Here is a 14,531-nt window from a genome sequence, read left to right on the forward strand (position 1 = left end):
TTTTTTACTAAAACATCATATGTGTCATCTCATAATTTTGTTAAAAGGGGGCATTTTAACTCGAAAATTAACGTTGAGGGCAATTAAGATCCAATATATGAAAGGAGGGGCATTTTTAACTCGAAAATTACCGTGAAAGTTAATTGGAGTCCAACTGATGAAATAAGGACAAATTTAATCATTTTCAATACGATAAGGGAATTTTTTACCATTTTTCATTAATTGCCATGTGGTTTTTGTCCCGTCATGTAAAATATATATTACATTTGAATATTCATAGAACCATATTACCGTTAAATATGAAGTGACTATAAATTTAAAAAAACACACATTAGTAATTAAGTGGTGAAGCGATTATACTTGTGTAAATTTGTAAATATTCAAAAGAAAGGAATAAAAATGCAGAATTCAATTAGTTGAAGATTTAATGTACTTATAGCCTGTTTGGCCAAGCTTATTTTCCCCCCAAAAGTATTTATTTTTTCAATAAGTACTTATTTGAAAAAAAGTGAGGTTTTTGGCCAAGCTTTTGGGAGAAAATAAGTGCTTCTGGGAGTAGCAGAAACAGTTTTTCATAAGCTAAAAAAACAATTTTTGCCCAAAAGCACTTTTTTGAAAAGTACTTTTGAGAAAAATACAAATAGAAGCATTTTTTAGAAGTTTGGCCAAACACTAATTGTTGCTCAAAAGTGCTTTTTTAATTAATTGGCCAAACACAAATTGTTTTTCGCTAAAAGTGCTTTTTTGAAAAGTACTTTTTAAAATAAGCTGATTTTAGAAGTTTTGCCAAACAGGCTATTAATCATATATCACAGAAAGCAAAATCAGAATTATCAATTACTGAGAGACCGAAAGTGTCATTACCTTTTTTTAAATTTTGGTTGAGATACTCGTGTAAAATATTATACCTCAATTTATTTTTGGTAACCTGGGTGTTTCTTAATAAAAGTCAAGTAAAAAATATTAGCTTCACTAATCAAAAGGTAGGAAATCAACCTTTTTCTTAAAGTTTGCATAATCAACCTTTGTCTATTAGATTAGTCAAGAAAGATTGAAGTAGCTCATATTCATTCACTTGTAGGTATGAGAGCATACTACGGAATCTTTCAATTCTGATTTCTGACTATCAATTAGGGACTATACAAGATAAAAAACTCGACTATATATCAGTATAAAAAAAACATAATTCTCAATTTAATCTCCCGCCCACTTACCAACATGAAGGAGGAACACATTTTTGATTAGTTATACTTAACTATTTACTAATAAAAAACATGAGAGATCTTATTGGAGGAAACGGCTAGGGTACAACATAAGTCACCCTAAGGTTGGGATTGAAAGAACCAAAAATAGATTCTTATGAAAATAATAGCAACTGACCAATATTAATACTAAGAACAACTATAGAAGAAAATAATCAAGAAGTGAGTCAGAAAATAGCAAATTAGTATGTTGTTTAGGGAACTGCAGAACATCTTAACAAATTTTGGCGAACTAGTTAACGAGGAATTAGAAAAGTTATATCAAAGTTTCAAACCAGAAGTGAGGACAATAGGGTATTCTATAAGAGGAAACATGCATGCCTTTGGTATTTCATTCTTACCACTTCTTAATTTTCTAATAAGAAATGGTAGGAAGAATAATGCTTACACCCATCAAGTTAAAGCTATCAGTGCAAATTTTCTTTGCATTGTCATATAACTTTGAACACTTAACATTTTGCTACATTCCTTTGACATGATTCTCCCAAGTACCATACTATTGGTACGAGTTCAAAAAGGAATAAAATAAAGAGATATAAGATCCTTGTGGCAGGAGAATACAAATAAACTAAAACTAAGTTAACATTCAGACTTCACTCTTATACTCACTCCATTTCAAGAAATCATCTTCAATATCGTCCTCCTTAACTGGGCTCTCCATTTCTGGAACATCTTGCTCCACTGCTTCAGCTTCTTTTTCCTCAACATGTTCAGACTTTGCTTCTTCCTCCTGTATAAAATCATTGTTCAGCAAATGGACAAATCAGGAAATTGGAAAGACAAAAAAGAATGAAAAAAATCTCGAGGACAACCCTGAAAATAGTCTAGCCAAACCACAGCCCACATTCTTCCTCTCTCCAGCCAGTTAATAACAAAAGAATTATGATAATGACATGTGCATCAGTATGTTAATACAAATGCAGAGTGAAGAACTCGGTCAACAGACATTCTGCTAAAGCAAGATATGATGCAGATAAAATTTTGCAGAGATTACGTTATGGAAAAGCAGCATGAAATAGAAAAAGAGCATGCACCCCAACACAGGAAGATATATAAGAAAGAAGATGAGAAGCAAGAGAAGATCCATACATTGATCTCCTGAGTCTCCTCCAGTTCCTCCTCCCCTATCAAGTCAACTGACTCATCTTTATCGGCGTACTGCAATTCCTCAGCTTCAATTTGCTTTAAATGCTCAATTACTCGTTCAAAGTGGGAATGATCTGCAACAAGTATAGTATCATGTAAAACCTCTGCAGAAAACTTTAAAAAGAAAACATGACACATTTTAGTGGAAAAGCCTTTCTCTACTTCAGGGCAATTGTTCTTTCTCCTTCTGTGATGGTCTGATGACATAGAAAAATAATTTAAGTAGTGCGTGCCCTATCCATAGCTCCAGCCTCAAGACATTTTACAAAATAATGATTAAGGGATATAGTAAAAGTGAAATCACGAAGAAATTCAATGTATTTTCCAAATGAAACAGAAAACCAAGTTTAGGGGAGTAGTTAAACTATGTAAAACCTGTATGTTCCTGTAGTCAACATAGTGATGGAACAACACCCTTTTATACATCTTTTGGAACCATAACGTAGCAATTTACAAAAATGATAAAGATTGAATTTTCAAATTATCCAAATATCAGTTCTTTTATACTGTTTTATGATCAAATATAAGACTAATATCAAACAAACTAAAGATGAAAAGTGTCGTGCCATGAGCAGATATAGAATTATAACTCTAGAGACTACAGTGCAGAAACCACGTTGAAAGAATTATTATAAAACAGAGAAAGAGAGAGAGAGAACTCAGATCGTTCAGAATTTGCGAATTTGCATACTCTAATATGATAATCTTAGCCATCAATCATTTGACAGAGAGCCTAACAAGCACTAGGGAGAGATCGGAGGATTACAAGACAAACACATGAAAGTAGGAAAAGAAAAAATTATGGAATAAGAATCCAGGCTCCAATTCCTTTTTCCCCCTTTTTTATTTAACAAGTTTATTAAGTTAGGCTCCAATTCATGTTGGGGCTTGATCGGCCATAACAACAAGCCAGCATGTATGCTTTCAGCCACATCAGAATTTCATTTTTGCCATGCTGATGAAACATTACTCTTTATTGGAAGGTTTCTCTTTAAAAATAATACTCATTTGTCCAATGTATCTCCAAACTATATTTACGCCCATTTACAATGAAATGTTAATCAAATAATAATGAGGCCTGGGAAAATAAATAGATGTGCAGTAGAGAAAGTTGAACAAAATTTACCTTTGGAACGATTTGTTAGAGCATCATGAAGCCCTAATGGATTTTGCTTCTCTTCTTTTTTGTATTTTAGCTTTAGCTGTCTACGTGTCCGGCCAGGAAAAAGTTGTTGTATCAGGGATAAGTCTGTCCCAAACTGCTGCACAGCCTGAAGACATGTTTGTTCTAAGTTAAGATCAAACCAAGGGAAAGGAACAAAAGAGTATAGCACAATACTATTTCTGCTCAATCACTTGAAGCATTTTTATCCATTAGCTCTATTTGGTGCCATGACACCTTTAAGTCAAAAGTTATACGATCTTTTTCAAATACTTAATTTCTCGTAACATCTGGGTTCAGCTCTCCTACTCTTCCCATAACAACCACGACAACATAACAAGTGTAATCCCACAAGTGGGGTCTAGGGAGGGTAGGATGCACGCAGACCTTACCCCTACTCTTCCCATAAAAGTTGACAATTATCTTATAAAAGGGAATTTATCAAAAGAATAAGAATCTTATAAAAGGAAGAATATTATAAAAGGCTCATGCCTTCTTCTTTTTTATTGTCAAAGGAAGGGTCACGCCTTTTTCGAACTAGTCTAGACTATATAGATGCAGTTCCCCATAGTTTCACCTTTACACACCACTTATTAAATTCATTCATTTCTTTGTTCTTATTTTCTAGAAGATATAAGAGGCAGGGGGGCGAAAAAAGATGAGAGAAAGACCCAGGAGGCTAGCAGCTACCACGGCCGTAACACCTTGCTGGTTTGTCAGACACTCTGGAGATAAGAGATTGCAATCGTATCTGCACATAATTTGACAGTGGGTCTTCTTTCTTTATGTTCTTCCTTCGTACAAACTGAATCTTGAGGGTCCTGGTAAAGTGATGGGGCAAGTTCTGACATCGAATTAAGCTTATAAAGGGAGACATCACAATCGCAGGGGTCCAAGAACAGTTATAAGACTCTCTATCACATGGTTAACAGGAAGCACAAATCTCAGGCATCCACTAATGCTTAAAGATGTCTGGCAAGTGGAAGCGCTATGTGAGATGTCGTAAATGCAAATGGACTCCTTACATCTCATGTACTTTTTTTACTTCTTTTTTTTTTTTTACAAGGAAAAAACACATTTTACATCTCATGTACTTCACACATGTATCTGCTATTTACACCAACAAGACTGCGCAGTTAGCTTGTTCTTGTTAGTTCATTACTTTAGTTTATATAATTATCACAAGCCACTGATACATTTCAAGTTCATTTTGTCGGAATGCCCCCCACTTTGCATCAATTACTTATCAAAAGGGAAAGAAAAAAGTTACCAATAAGTTTCAATTGTGTTACAACTTACAACAACAACTACGCCTCATTCCCAAACTAGTTGAGATGTTTCAACTGTGTCAGTGAGTCAAAAATCATAGTTCAAGGTGTCCTGGCATAATCTCTTTCAAAGTTACTTGTTGAGTAGCTACCAACCCAACTTAACTAAGTCAAAAGCTAACTGATGCCAAGAACCAAAAATATGTCCAAGGTTTCATTTACATTCAATATCTTCAAATCCTAGCCTAAATAGCCGAAAAGTGAATGAGTCGGTGCTTTGGTGAGAGTTTCTACACACCATCTCACCTTGAATAACCCTGAGCAATGTTTTTCTAAAATGAATTATAATCAATTTTTTAAGTGATTGATAGGCCAATTATAATCAATTTGAAACTATTAGGGATTCCAAAACAAATTTAAAAAATCTTTAACCCAACTTTAGAATCATAAAGAACGAAATTTTTTCATATATTTTTATAACAATGGTGTCGGGGCCATCTTGCATGCACCTCAACTGATTCCACGGGACACCTGCTAGGCTGCTACCTCATACCAACACAAGTACCAGGTAACTCTGCCACCAAGAATTGGACAAATGGGAAAAAATCACCTAGTGTTTTTGCCTAGCGGAATTTGAACCTGAAACCTCAAGGTTCACAACCCACTTCATTGACCGCTAGGCCACACCCTTGGGTGCCATATATATGACAACATTGTTGATAAGCATTGTTGATAAGCAGGAAGCAAGCCGGAAGAAAGTCACAAGCTGACAATTAACCCAATTGGTCCATCAGCAACCTAATGATCTGTTTAACGCAGTAGTGCTACATCCAGCAAAGAAGCAACACTGATCCCAATTGCATCTCAAGGCCCAAAAATGAAGCTTCAAATTTCCATTTACACAGAAACTTTCTTATTGTCCATCATTTTGCATCTTAATCTTTAATTCATATCAATTTTTCCATTATAAAAAATAAAAACAAATATATATTACTACCATATGTAAGGGACAACCAAAGGGTATTTTGTAGTCCCCACAAAAGTTTCCAATAAAATGTCAAACTTTTCAATTAATTACTTCTAGGTCCTGACCTTATTTTTTAAAGTCAAATTTACTTTTTGATCTTATGGTCTACTTTTCAAAAGTTGTCGAACCTCCTACCTTATTTACCCTGTGTTTTATTTATTTTTTTCCTATCCAGTGTCCGATACGCTCATTGGAGCTCAACTAATTCGGATTCGCGTCGCGTAGAGCCCAATCGGGGGAAGTGTTCCCTACCAAGAATTTTGTCATTTCTTCGTTAGATATTTTTGCTTCTTGTTGTTCTCTCGTTTTCTCCGTTTTCATTTGTTGCTTATTATAGATTTTTACATGTAAGCATTTCTTTTACTTAATATTTGTATTATCAAATTTGAGAATTTCTAAAAATTCTTTTACTTACATGTAGGCATTCCTTTTAGAAAATATTTATACTATAATGAGCTCATATGTGTTCACAAAGATTTGAACTAAAATAATTTTCAGAAAATTTTAATAAGTATTAAATGATGCCATATAGTGTTGACAATGAAGATCAACCAAGACCAGGTTATCTATAAAATCTCTTGTTTAACTAAAATTAATCTTTTAAACACAAAATGAGCTTGAAGCAAGAGGAGTTAAAGTGTCAGCTACGGGTTTGATCGGATTCGGTAGCGCTTTGGTTCAAATTCTGTAATTGTCATAAAAGTTCCTTAAATATGTATAGATTATTAATTTAAAACTAAATTAACTTAAAAGATTAGGATTCAGAACTCATAAACTTCAAATTTTGACTCTGCATCTGATTTGAAGTAAATAATTTTACCAAAATGAAAGTTAAGATATTAAATGAGTGAAATGAAAGTTTTCTTTTATATATTGAAAATACATTTACTTGAAATTTAATTATTACTAACATAAATTATATTTCTTAAATTAAAATATTTACTTTTATATCTTAAGTTTGGGCCCGGCTAAGCACGAGCCTCGTGAAACTTTTATATCCAAAAGTTCTAAAGTTTATCTAAGATCCCCTTCCCCTGCTCTGATCAACATGGTGAGGATAAAGATGCCAAAGAAGTTAACACTGGTGCCATGTTCAAAAAAACTTTGGGCTAGTGTAGCACCAAATAGACTGGGTCTACGCTTCCGTTAATAGATGAAAATGAGAAGCTTGCTTAGACTAAATGAATGCAAACTTCCCTCCCCGCCCCCATGCCCCCTACCCCCCTCCTCTTAAAGGACTGTCCGTAATTGTCACATCCAAGCAATATTGTTGACCTTTCAATGATTTCGTATGTTGTATTGATAGCATACACTTCAGACTCTTCAAGACAGTCTTGCCAGCTCGTTTGAATCTTCTAGTAAGTCCCTTTTAATTAAATAGTACTTACTTTGTTCACTTTTTTTTGTCCACGATGGACTTTGCACTCCCCTTAAAAAATAATAAATGAAGTGCATATTTTACCATAATACCCATACTAATTGGTGTTGTCTCAATGGACTTGGGAAATGAGTAGTTAATGTTGAGGGTAAAACCAAAAAAAAAAAAAACTCTTGATATGCTAAAGTGGACAAGTACAAGTGAAAATTTATTTTTAGAATAGTGGACAAGTAAAAGTGAACGGAGGGAGTACATAGTCAGACCAGCTTCCCACTTGTTTTCCAACAAGTATATCCTGAAAAGGTAACCATGTTCTACAGAAAACTAAATTACATGGATGCTTCATTTGCCTTGAAGTATTCATTGTCGAATGACATAGGAGCGGAAACTTCGTATAATTCTTCAAAGTGCACTAAAAATAGACAAATACTGCGTAGCATTACCCGGTCCCTCGCGAATGAGTCCATGTAACATAGACCGTAATCTTGTCTGCCAAGCATTCCCTCTACAGAAATACTTCATTTTCTTTTTGCTTTAAAAGTGCATCTATCCACAATTATAGGTGCCTTTGCATTCCAGAACTCACTTGGATGGGACAAATATATCCATGTAATATTTGACAAGGACGCTTATCTCACATAGAGAAAACAACATTTAGATAAATAAACACCTACAAGGATGTCCTACGGGAATCTTTCACTAATATCTCATAGGAAGGTCTCAACAATTGAAACAAATTTGATAACACCGTGATTGACAGATCTATGAAAGGAAATATAGAAAAGAATCCACAAACTTTATCTTCTAGACTGGGGAATGCCTAGGTGAATCTGCTAATAACTTGAGCACTTTATAAGTTGCACTTGTAGAATCCTCATTTAAAATTAATTTTTCCTATTCAAATTTCAATTACCTCCCTATTTACATGTGCATCTTTTAGTACGCTACAAATGAAAGGGGTGTACCTCATAGAAAAGTTCTGTGTCCTGTTTTGACCACCTTGTGCTGGGGGTTTTGTCCATGTAAGTCTGATAATTGAAGTAGGCAGAGGTATCTTCAGCCGTAGGACTTTTGTGATGATCATTAGTTTCCCCATCTTCATCTGAAGCATAGGTCTCATCCTCATCATAATTAGAAACAGAAGCACCAGCACTGCACAAACACAAATCATGGAGAAAATATAACTCCAAAAATGAAAGGACCTGGGCCCTAAAGGGGAAAATACATGCAACACCTCTAGCATAAGTAAGAATGTGAACTATGACACAACAAAAACAACTGATTACAAAACTATTCCAGCATACATCAAACTTATTTATTTATTTATTTTTATGAGGGACCTGCTTCTCCCTTATGAATGCTTAGAGGAGAAGAGATAATATTGATATCTTGATTGGTCAAAGGGGGAAGATGCTTCTACAAAACTCAGGTAGTTGCACGCGGAGATCGCGCGGGTTGTTCGGGGCGAATTTTCACGATACAAGGTTTCTGAGATGAGAAAACTGTATGCAAATGCAATACAAGCTTTATCTGGTGGATGGACTAAGCAGCACAGGCAGGTTATCACCAATAACAAAACAATTCTTTCTTTTTGTGCAAAAGATGCTTTTAGATTTTGTACATACAGATTTGTCAGTTCTGAAGATTTGGTCATTGTGACTGTTGATAACTTGATACCGGTGCTTGTGTGGATTCAAAAACTCCTTCTCTTCTTTTAGGGTAAAATGACAAACTAGTTGTGCTCTTCTAGGCAAAAAATGTAGTAATATCACTTACAGTAAAATATCTGAGGAGTTGGGTTGTGAAATCTTTGTATTGGACATGGATTCTTGAAAGGTGTTAAAGAGTCCCTAAGAGCATAGAACCCAGCTGTTGTAATACTTAAGCTTGGTTTATTTGTAATACAGAGAGTTGGTACTGCCCTGTTTCAGGCACAGATTGAACAGAGCTAATGAACAGAGTAAGCAAAGGCTACTCGACCATTTCTGGAACAGTAATGATGCTAGAATTGGTGAAGATGGTTCACTTGGTCAATGTGGCATAGAAAAAGAGGAATAGCAGAGGCAAAGGGCCATTAGGGAGAAGTCTTCACATAATTCTGGAAAAAGTGGTTGGACTGATTAGTTAAAACAGTCTAAGCTGTGGACAATATTAAAGAGACCAGTGGTGCTCTTGAATAGCTAGAAGATGGATCTGATATGAGAGAAGCAGACCTTATGAATGGAGACTAGAATGTATCGACCCAATAATAACCTATACACATCATCTACATTTTTACGATCAACAAGAATAGATTTATTAAATCTATGGAGTCAACGGAGAAGCCCTATGCAAAAGGTTAAACACGGATTAGTATTTTTTCCACAAATAAAGCAAAAGGTAAACGTCGCTTAGTATATTTAATTGAATATAACTTCTGATACCTCGGATCTGTAGTAGGTATTTGTGACGCTGCTGCATCTTTTTTCTGCAAGTAAGGATGGCAAGCAAGGAAACAAGAGAATCAAGGACGACAGTGTCAAAATAAAGAATTCTCTATTTAATATTTCCTCTTTATAAAAGGTTGGTGGCAAACAAGAGAAACATAAAGAAGAAACGTACCGCCAACCGCTCTTTGTGCTCAGCTAATATAATTAAATCCTTAATAGGCACCTTTGAATAGTCAAACCCACCCTCAGGAGCCTCAAGCAAAGCCTTGTCCACTGTAAACAAGGATGTTGATCAAAAAAATCATAACCATAAGTATGCCAAATGTCAGCAATACCCACTAGGCTTACCTCTTCTCCTCTTTTGACGAGTGGAATGAGAAAACTTTTTAGGCTTCTTGTTGGCTGCCTGATCCGAAGCTTCAGCAGTCTTTTCACTCTTCCTTACTCGTTTTCCTTCTTTAGTAACTGTTTTCTTCGACTTTTTCTGTCCCTTTTTCCCTTTTGAATCATTTTCCACCAGAAGATCCTCATCATTATCATCATTCCCATTTATAACATCATTAGGATGTTCAGGCACATATTCCCCATCATCAATTACTTCTTCAGGCTCATCTACAAGTTTATTTGCATTCACAGACTTTCTTCTACTCCTTAATGATCTACTGTCTCCGTTCTCTTCACTAATTGCAGAAAGATCAGATGCAGGGATTTTTCGTTTTTTAGTCTTTGGCCTCTGAGGTACCTAAACAGACATAGTTGCAAGTGGGTTAAGAAGAGGGACAACGGACTCCAACGAGGCAAACTATTGCAAAAATTTGAGAAATAACTGAAACAATTTGAAAAACAAGCTAAGGATTTACAAGTTCCTCAGGCATCTGAGAAGTAGCTTCAGGATGCTTTGGTAGGATGCCAGCATCTGGAAGAGAAGCCTCTGCAACATATTCTTCATGAACTGGAAATTCATGAGCAGATTCTGTCATTATATTATTATCAAATCCTCCGGCTGAGAAATCAAGGACATCATCAGCAGGGAACCCGTGTTCCTTCCCATTATCCACAAAATCCATTTCAGAATGAACGGAGTGTAAATCTGGCTGACATGATACAGACTGTCCTACATCTGAATCAGGAATGCTAGTATCGTATCTCTCTCTGTATACTTGTAGCTTGGACTTGGATTGGAATCTTCTACTCTGCCCTGGATAAAGGTTAGAAATTTAAAAGAAGTGCAGGATATAATAAAGTACAAGTGCAGGAACCTGAAAATTCAGTCATACCAGGTATAGTAGTTACCCCAAGGATATCAGCTTCCAAGGAAGGGTAGGTGTCCATCTCCTGCAACCGACAAACTGGAATTTTTCATAGTGTGCCAAGGAATTAAGTGACAAATGTTTATCTACTCAGAGTAAAAAGAGGGGAAGGACAAGAATTTGACCATCTGACAACTTCCACTAACAGGAAGAACAGTTCCTTGGAAAGTTAATGGATCTTGGGCTGCTGCAGCTTCATCAGATTGAAGATTGGAAGCACTAGGAGCTGAATCATCAACTGAAGAAACTGGAATTGAAAGCTGTTCTTGTTCTTCTCGCTTCTCTGCACCAGCAACATGAACAGGAGATGGATCTGTAGCGGGACTAGAACTCTCTGCATTAGATGCAGCACAGAATTTTAATAATTTAATCATTAATTGGCCAATTTATCCCAAAGAAGGAACCCAATTAAAGCATCCACTATCAAGTTCCAATTAATAGCAATAGGCAGGAATATTCAGCTAGAAAAGAACAGAAGATGATTGGTTGTTACCTATGCCGCTTGAGTGAGGAAGTAAATCATCAAACGAATCCAAACCTATATATACATCTGCATTCTGAAAATCAAAGAACTTTAATAAGGATACAAAAGTTTTGTTAACGCAATCAAGATATGAATAAGAATATATCACCTCTCCTTCAGATTTCTCAAAGCAAGATTTCCAATCTTCATTGTTATCAGTCATTACCGTACTTGCATCTAGACTTGAACCAACTGATGGACCTAAAGTTTCTGCAGCAAGAGGGTGCTCCAACGATGGTTCAGCTGACATTTCATCGTCTGCTTACAGTTAACAAAAGACGATCATTCTTGAAGAAGTCTAAAAGTATCAACGAAGAGCAATATAGACTATTTAGAGCATATTTGTATGACATTTAGCTAAAAAATACAAAGCCAACTTTGTCTAGAAGGCAAATTCTTAAATTATGTGCATTGCACAGAAGAAACAGAAAGTGTTCTGAAGGACAAGGGAACTCAACTCTGAAGATTAAATCTGATTGTTTTTCGCTGATCTTGTCTAGGTGTAAAATGGAATGGCCAGATGAGAATGAAACTCTGGTTACAATTCCTAAAATCTGTTATATAGATAGTCGGGGTATTTTCTTTTTGCTTATTTGGCTCTCTTTTTGATGAAATCACAGCACTTTCTTAGTGCAATATTTTGACATCACTTACCATTTCATAAATTATGCACATAAGCAATCAACGTTTTTTATGACCCTCAGGCCTCAACAGTCAATATATGATCACAGTTGGCAGCAACAAAATGTTCTGGGAAAAATAATAATAATGATAATAACATAAAGGCAAGACAGCTAACAGTTTTGGGAATTCTTTGCAGTCGTGAAAGCCTCAGAGGAATCAGTTGCTACAGTATCACCAGTGGGTTTTGACGTCAAAGAAACAGCTGGGGACGCAACAGCTGGACCTTTTTTCGCCAGACGAGGCTTTGGCCTGGGTTGAAACTTGCCACCAGCCTTGACTGCATCAAATAACAATATAAAGCTTAACCTTGAACACCGAGAATAAATTACATCACAAACTAAAGAGACCTTTTCTCCCCACTTACCAGTCTTTGAAGCACCATCGGCAAAAATATCATCTAAAAGGTCCATGAGCACACTTTCAACACTGAAAAGAATAATGACTGATAAGAGAAATGTAACCACTAAAATAAGTTAAAAACAGCCTTAAATAAAGTAATTACATCTTTGTAAAATTTCAATTTGAGAATTACAACTAAAGCCACATAACTTTAAATGGTCTATGGAGTATAGATACAATTTCCAAGACCGAGAATGAACCAGACATAAAAAGAAGAACTAAAAAAACAACAATAAAAAAAGATCAAATAAAAAAATAAAGGGAAAGATCTTCATAAATCATAACTACTTCAGAACTTGGGTAAAATTCAAAAATGACAAATAAAACTACATCATCATAATAGCAGAAAAAACAAAGTTTACTATAAAGCTAACCCCCCACCCCCTCCACATTCCAAAGCTAAAATATAACTAGATAATAAGAGGACAAATAAATTACTAATGCTCAATAGAAACATTTACGGAAGAGATTTTTCTAAAAATCAAAATTATTACTAATTGGAATATGAAATGTATAATACTAGTTGGGTTTCACCCACATGCCACATCCCATAAAAACATATAATATTTTTTCATACATAACAAAATAAAACAAAAACTTCACACAGTACTATTAATCTCCTTATTAGTTTTTTTGACATGTAATGTAAGAAATAGTTTGGGCCGTTCCAAGAATCGAACGCGGTACCTCTGGCAAAAATCTCCTAAAAGTTGGTTCCTTCTCCAAGAAAGTTTCAGTGAATATACAAAAAACGACATATACAGTGGCATTGTGTGTGTGTATGTGTATGTCTTTGTGTTTTGTGTGTGCCCAAGGCATACATGTGGTCAGTTTGGGCTTCAATTCTGGTTATTCATTTTTTCAGTTACTATAAACAAACTGATTGAGCAAAAAAAGTTAGTTCAATAATTATGACAACCTAGAGCAAAAAGTAATTTTTTCAGTAATAATAAAACAACAAATATTATTCATTAACCATCTTTTAAATAATAATAACAAGATAAGATTGCAGAACTTAATGGAAGCTCAGATAATAACTAGACGACATGGAGCACATTTTTAACAGCGCAGTTTATGAAGATACTCAAAAATAAAAAACACAACTCTGAATCGAAGCTCATTCAAGTGCAAAAAAAAATTCCCAAAACCGTTGATACTTTTACACAATGTATCAACGTTGTATAAAAGTGTATAAGAGATGTTTATACATACATTTACACTGTTATACCCAATTATACAATGGCGAGAGAGAATAAATCAGGTACCTCACAATGGTACGTATAAAGCTCCACCGTTAGCTCCGTCTGGACAGTTCAACGTGGTGGTTGCAGTGATGAGATAACCTCTCCCACAGCCGGCGGGCAACAACAAAAAGTATTGGGCTAAACCGGGTAATTATTTTACCCTAATGCACAGAGAGCGTAAAAATCTATTGTATTGAAAACAAAAAATAGTTGGCTGAGTTAGTTGATGGGCAGTTTACATGCGAGATTTAGGATCCATTTTCCTCAATATACCCCTCTGCTCCTTCTATTCGTGTTTATTTTAAATTTTGCTATTTACTCTTGCTAACAATAATATTTTTTTAAATAGCCAAATAAATTGATTGTAGCTTATAATTTTTGCATTTTAGCTAATTTAATAGAAATATTTAATTAAGTATCACATGAATTTAGCAGGAAATTTTTTTAGAAAAGAAAAAGTTATCAAAAGGCTCAAGGCGATATTTTAACAGGAAATACCCACGTATTGAGAGGCGCACGTCCCACGCCACAAATATCAGAAAGAATTAAAAAAAAAAAAAGTTCATTTGAATCGGGGTGGGCGTTCGTTTTTTCGATTCAGTTTGACTATTTCGGGTTCGGTTTTTTGAAGGTGGACACCAAACACCGAACCAAACTAGTTCGGTTCAGTTCAGTTTCGGTTTCAATTTTTTCAATTCG

The 14,531-nt window shown here is 35.1% G+C and overlaps 1 protein-coding gene across 2 annotated transcripts; it reads right to left on the reverse strand.

Annotated features, from left to right (window-relative positions):
• Positions 1 to 1,669: 1,669 nt before the first annotated feature.
• LOC132621873 (transcription factor TFIIIB component B'') lies at positions 1,670 to 14,211 on the reverse strand. Of its 2 annotated transcripts, none has more exons than XM_060336345.1 (15): positions 13,854 to 14,211; positions 12,554 to 12,631; positions 12,305 to 12,466; positions 11,615 to 11,763; positions 11,476 to 11,539; positions 11,108 to 11,316; positions 10,950 to 11,007; positions 10,533 to 10,870; positions 10,021 to 10,414; positions 9,845 to 9,945; positions 9,667 to 9,710; positions 8,209 to 8,395; positions 3,535 to 3,679; positions 2,352 to 2,482; positions 1,670 to 1,992 (listed from the first exon to the last, which is right to left on the reverse strand). In XM_060336345.1, the coding sequence occupies exons 2-15, from the start codon at positions 12,597 to 12,599 to the stop codon at positions 1,849 to 1,851; spliced, it is 2,172 nt and encodes a 723-aa protein (XP_060192328.1). In that variant the 5' UTR covers positions 12,600 to 12,631; positions 13,854 to 14,211; the 3' UTR covers positions 1,670 to 1,848. The 2 variants fall into 2 exon arrangements, with proteins under 2 accessions (XP_060192328.1, XP_060192327.1); XM_060336344.1 differs by having other exon boundaries at positions 12,554 to 12,615; positions 13,854 to 14,210.
• Positions 14,212 to 14,531: the final 320 nt, after the last annotated feature.

The sequence above is a fragment of the Lycium barbarum genome, chromosome 12 (genome assembly GCF_019175385.1).
Source record: "Lycium barbarum isolate Lr01 chromosome 12, ASM1917538v2, whole genome shotgun sequence".
Lineage (NCBI taxonomy): Eukaryota > Viridiplantae > Streptophyta > Magnoliopsida > Solanales > Solanaceae > Lycium > Lycium barbarum.

Coding starts and splice junctions, on each gene's coding strand:
- LOC132621873 (XM_060336345.1), bottom strand. CDS start 12,599: ATGGACCTTTTAGATGATATTTTTGCCGATGGTGCTTCAAAGACTG. Junction 9,946..10,020: donor TCGTCAAAAGAGGAGAAGAG/GTAAGCCTAGTG, acceptor CCTTGTTTACAG/TGGACAAGGCTTTGCTTGAG. Junction 9,711..9,844: donor AGCACAAAGAGCGGTTGGCG/GTACGTTTCTTC, acceptor CCTTACTTGCAG/AAAAAAGATGCAGCAGCGTC.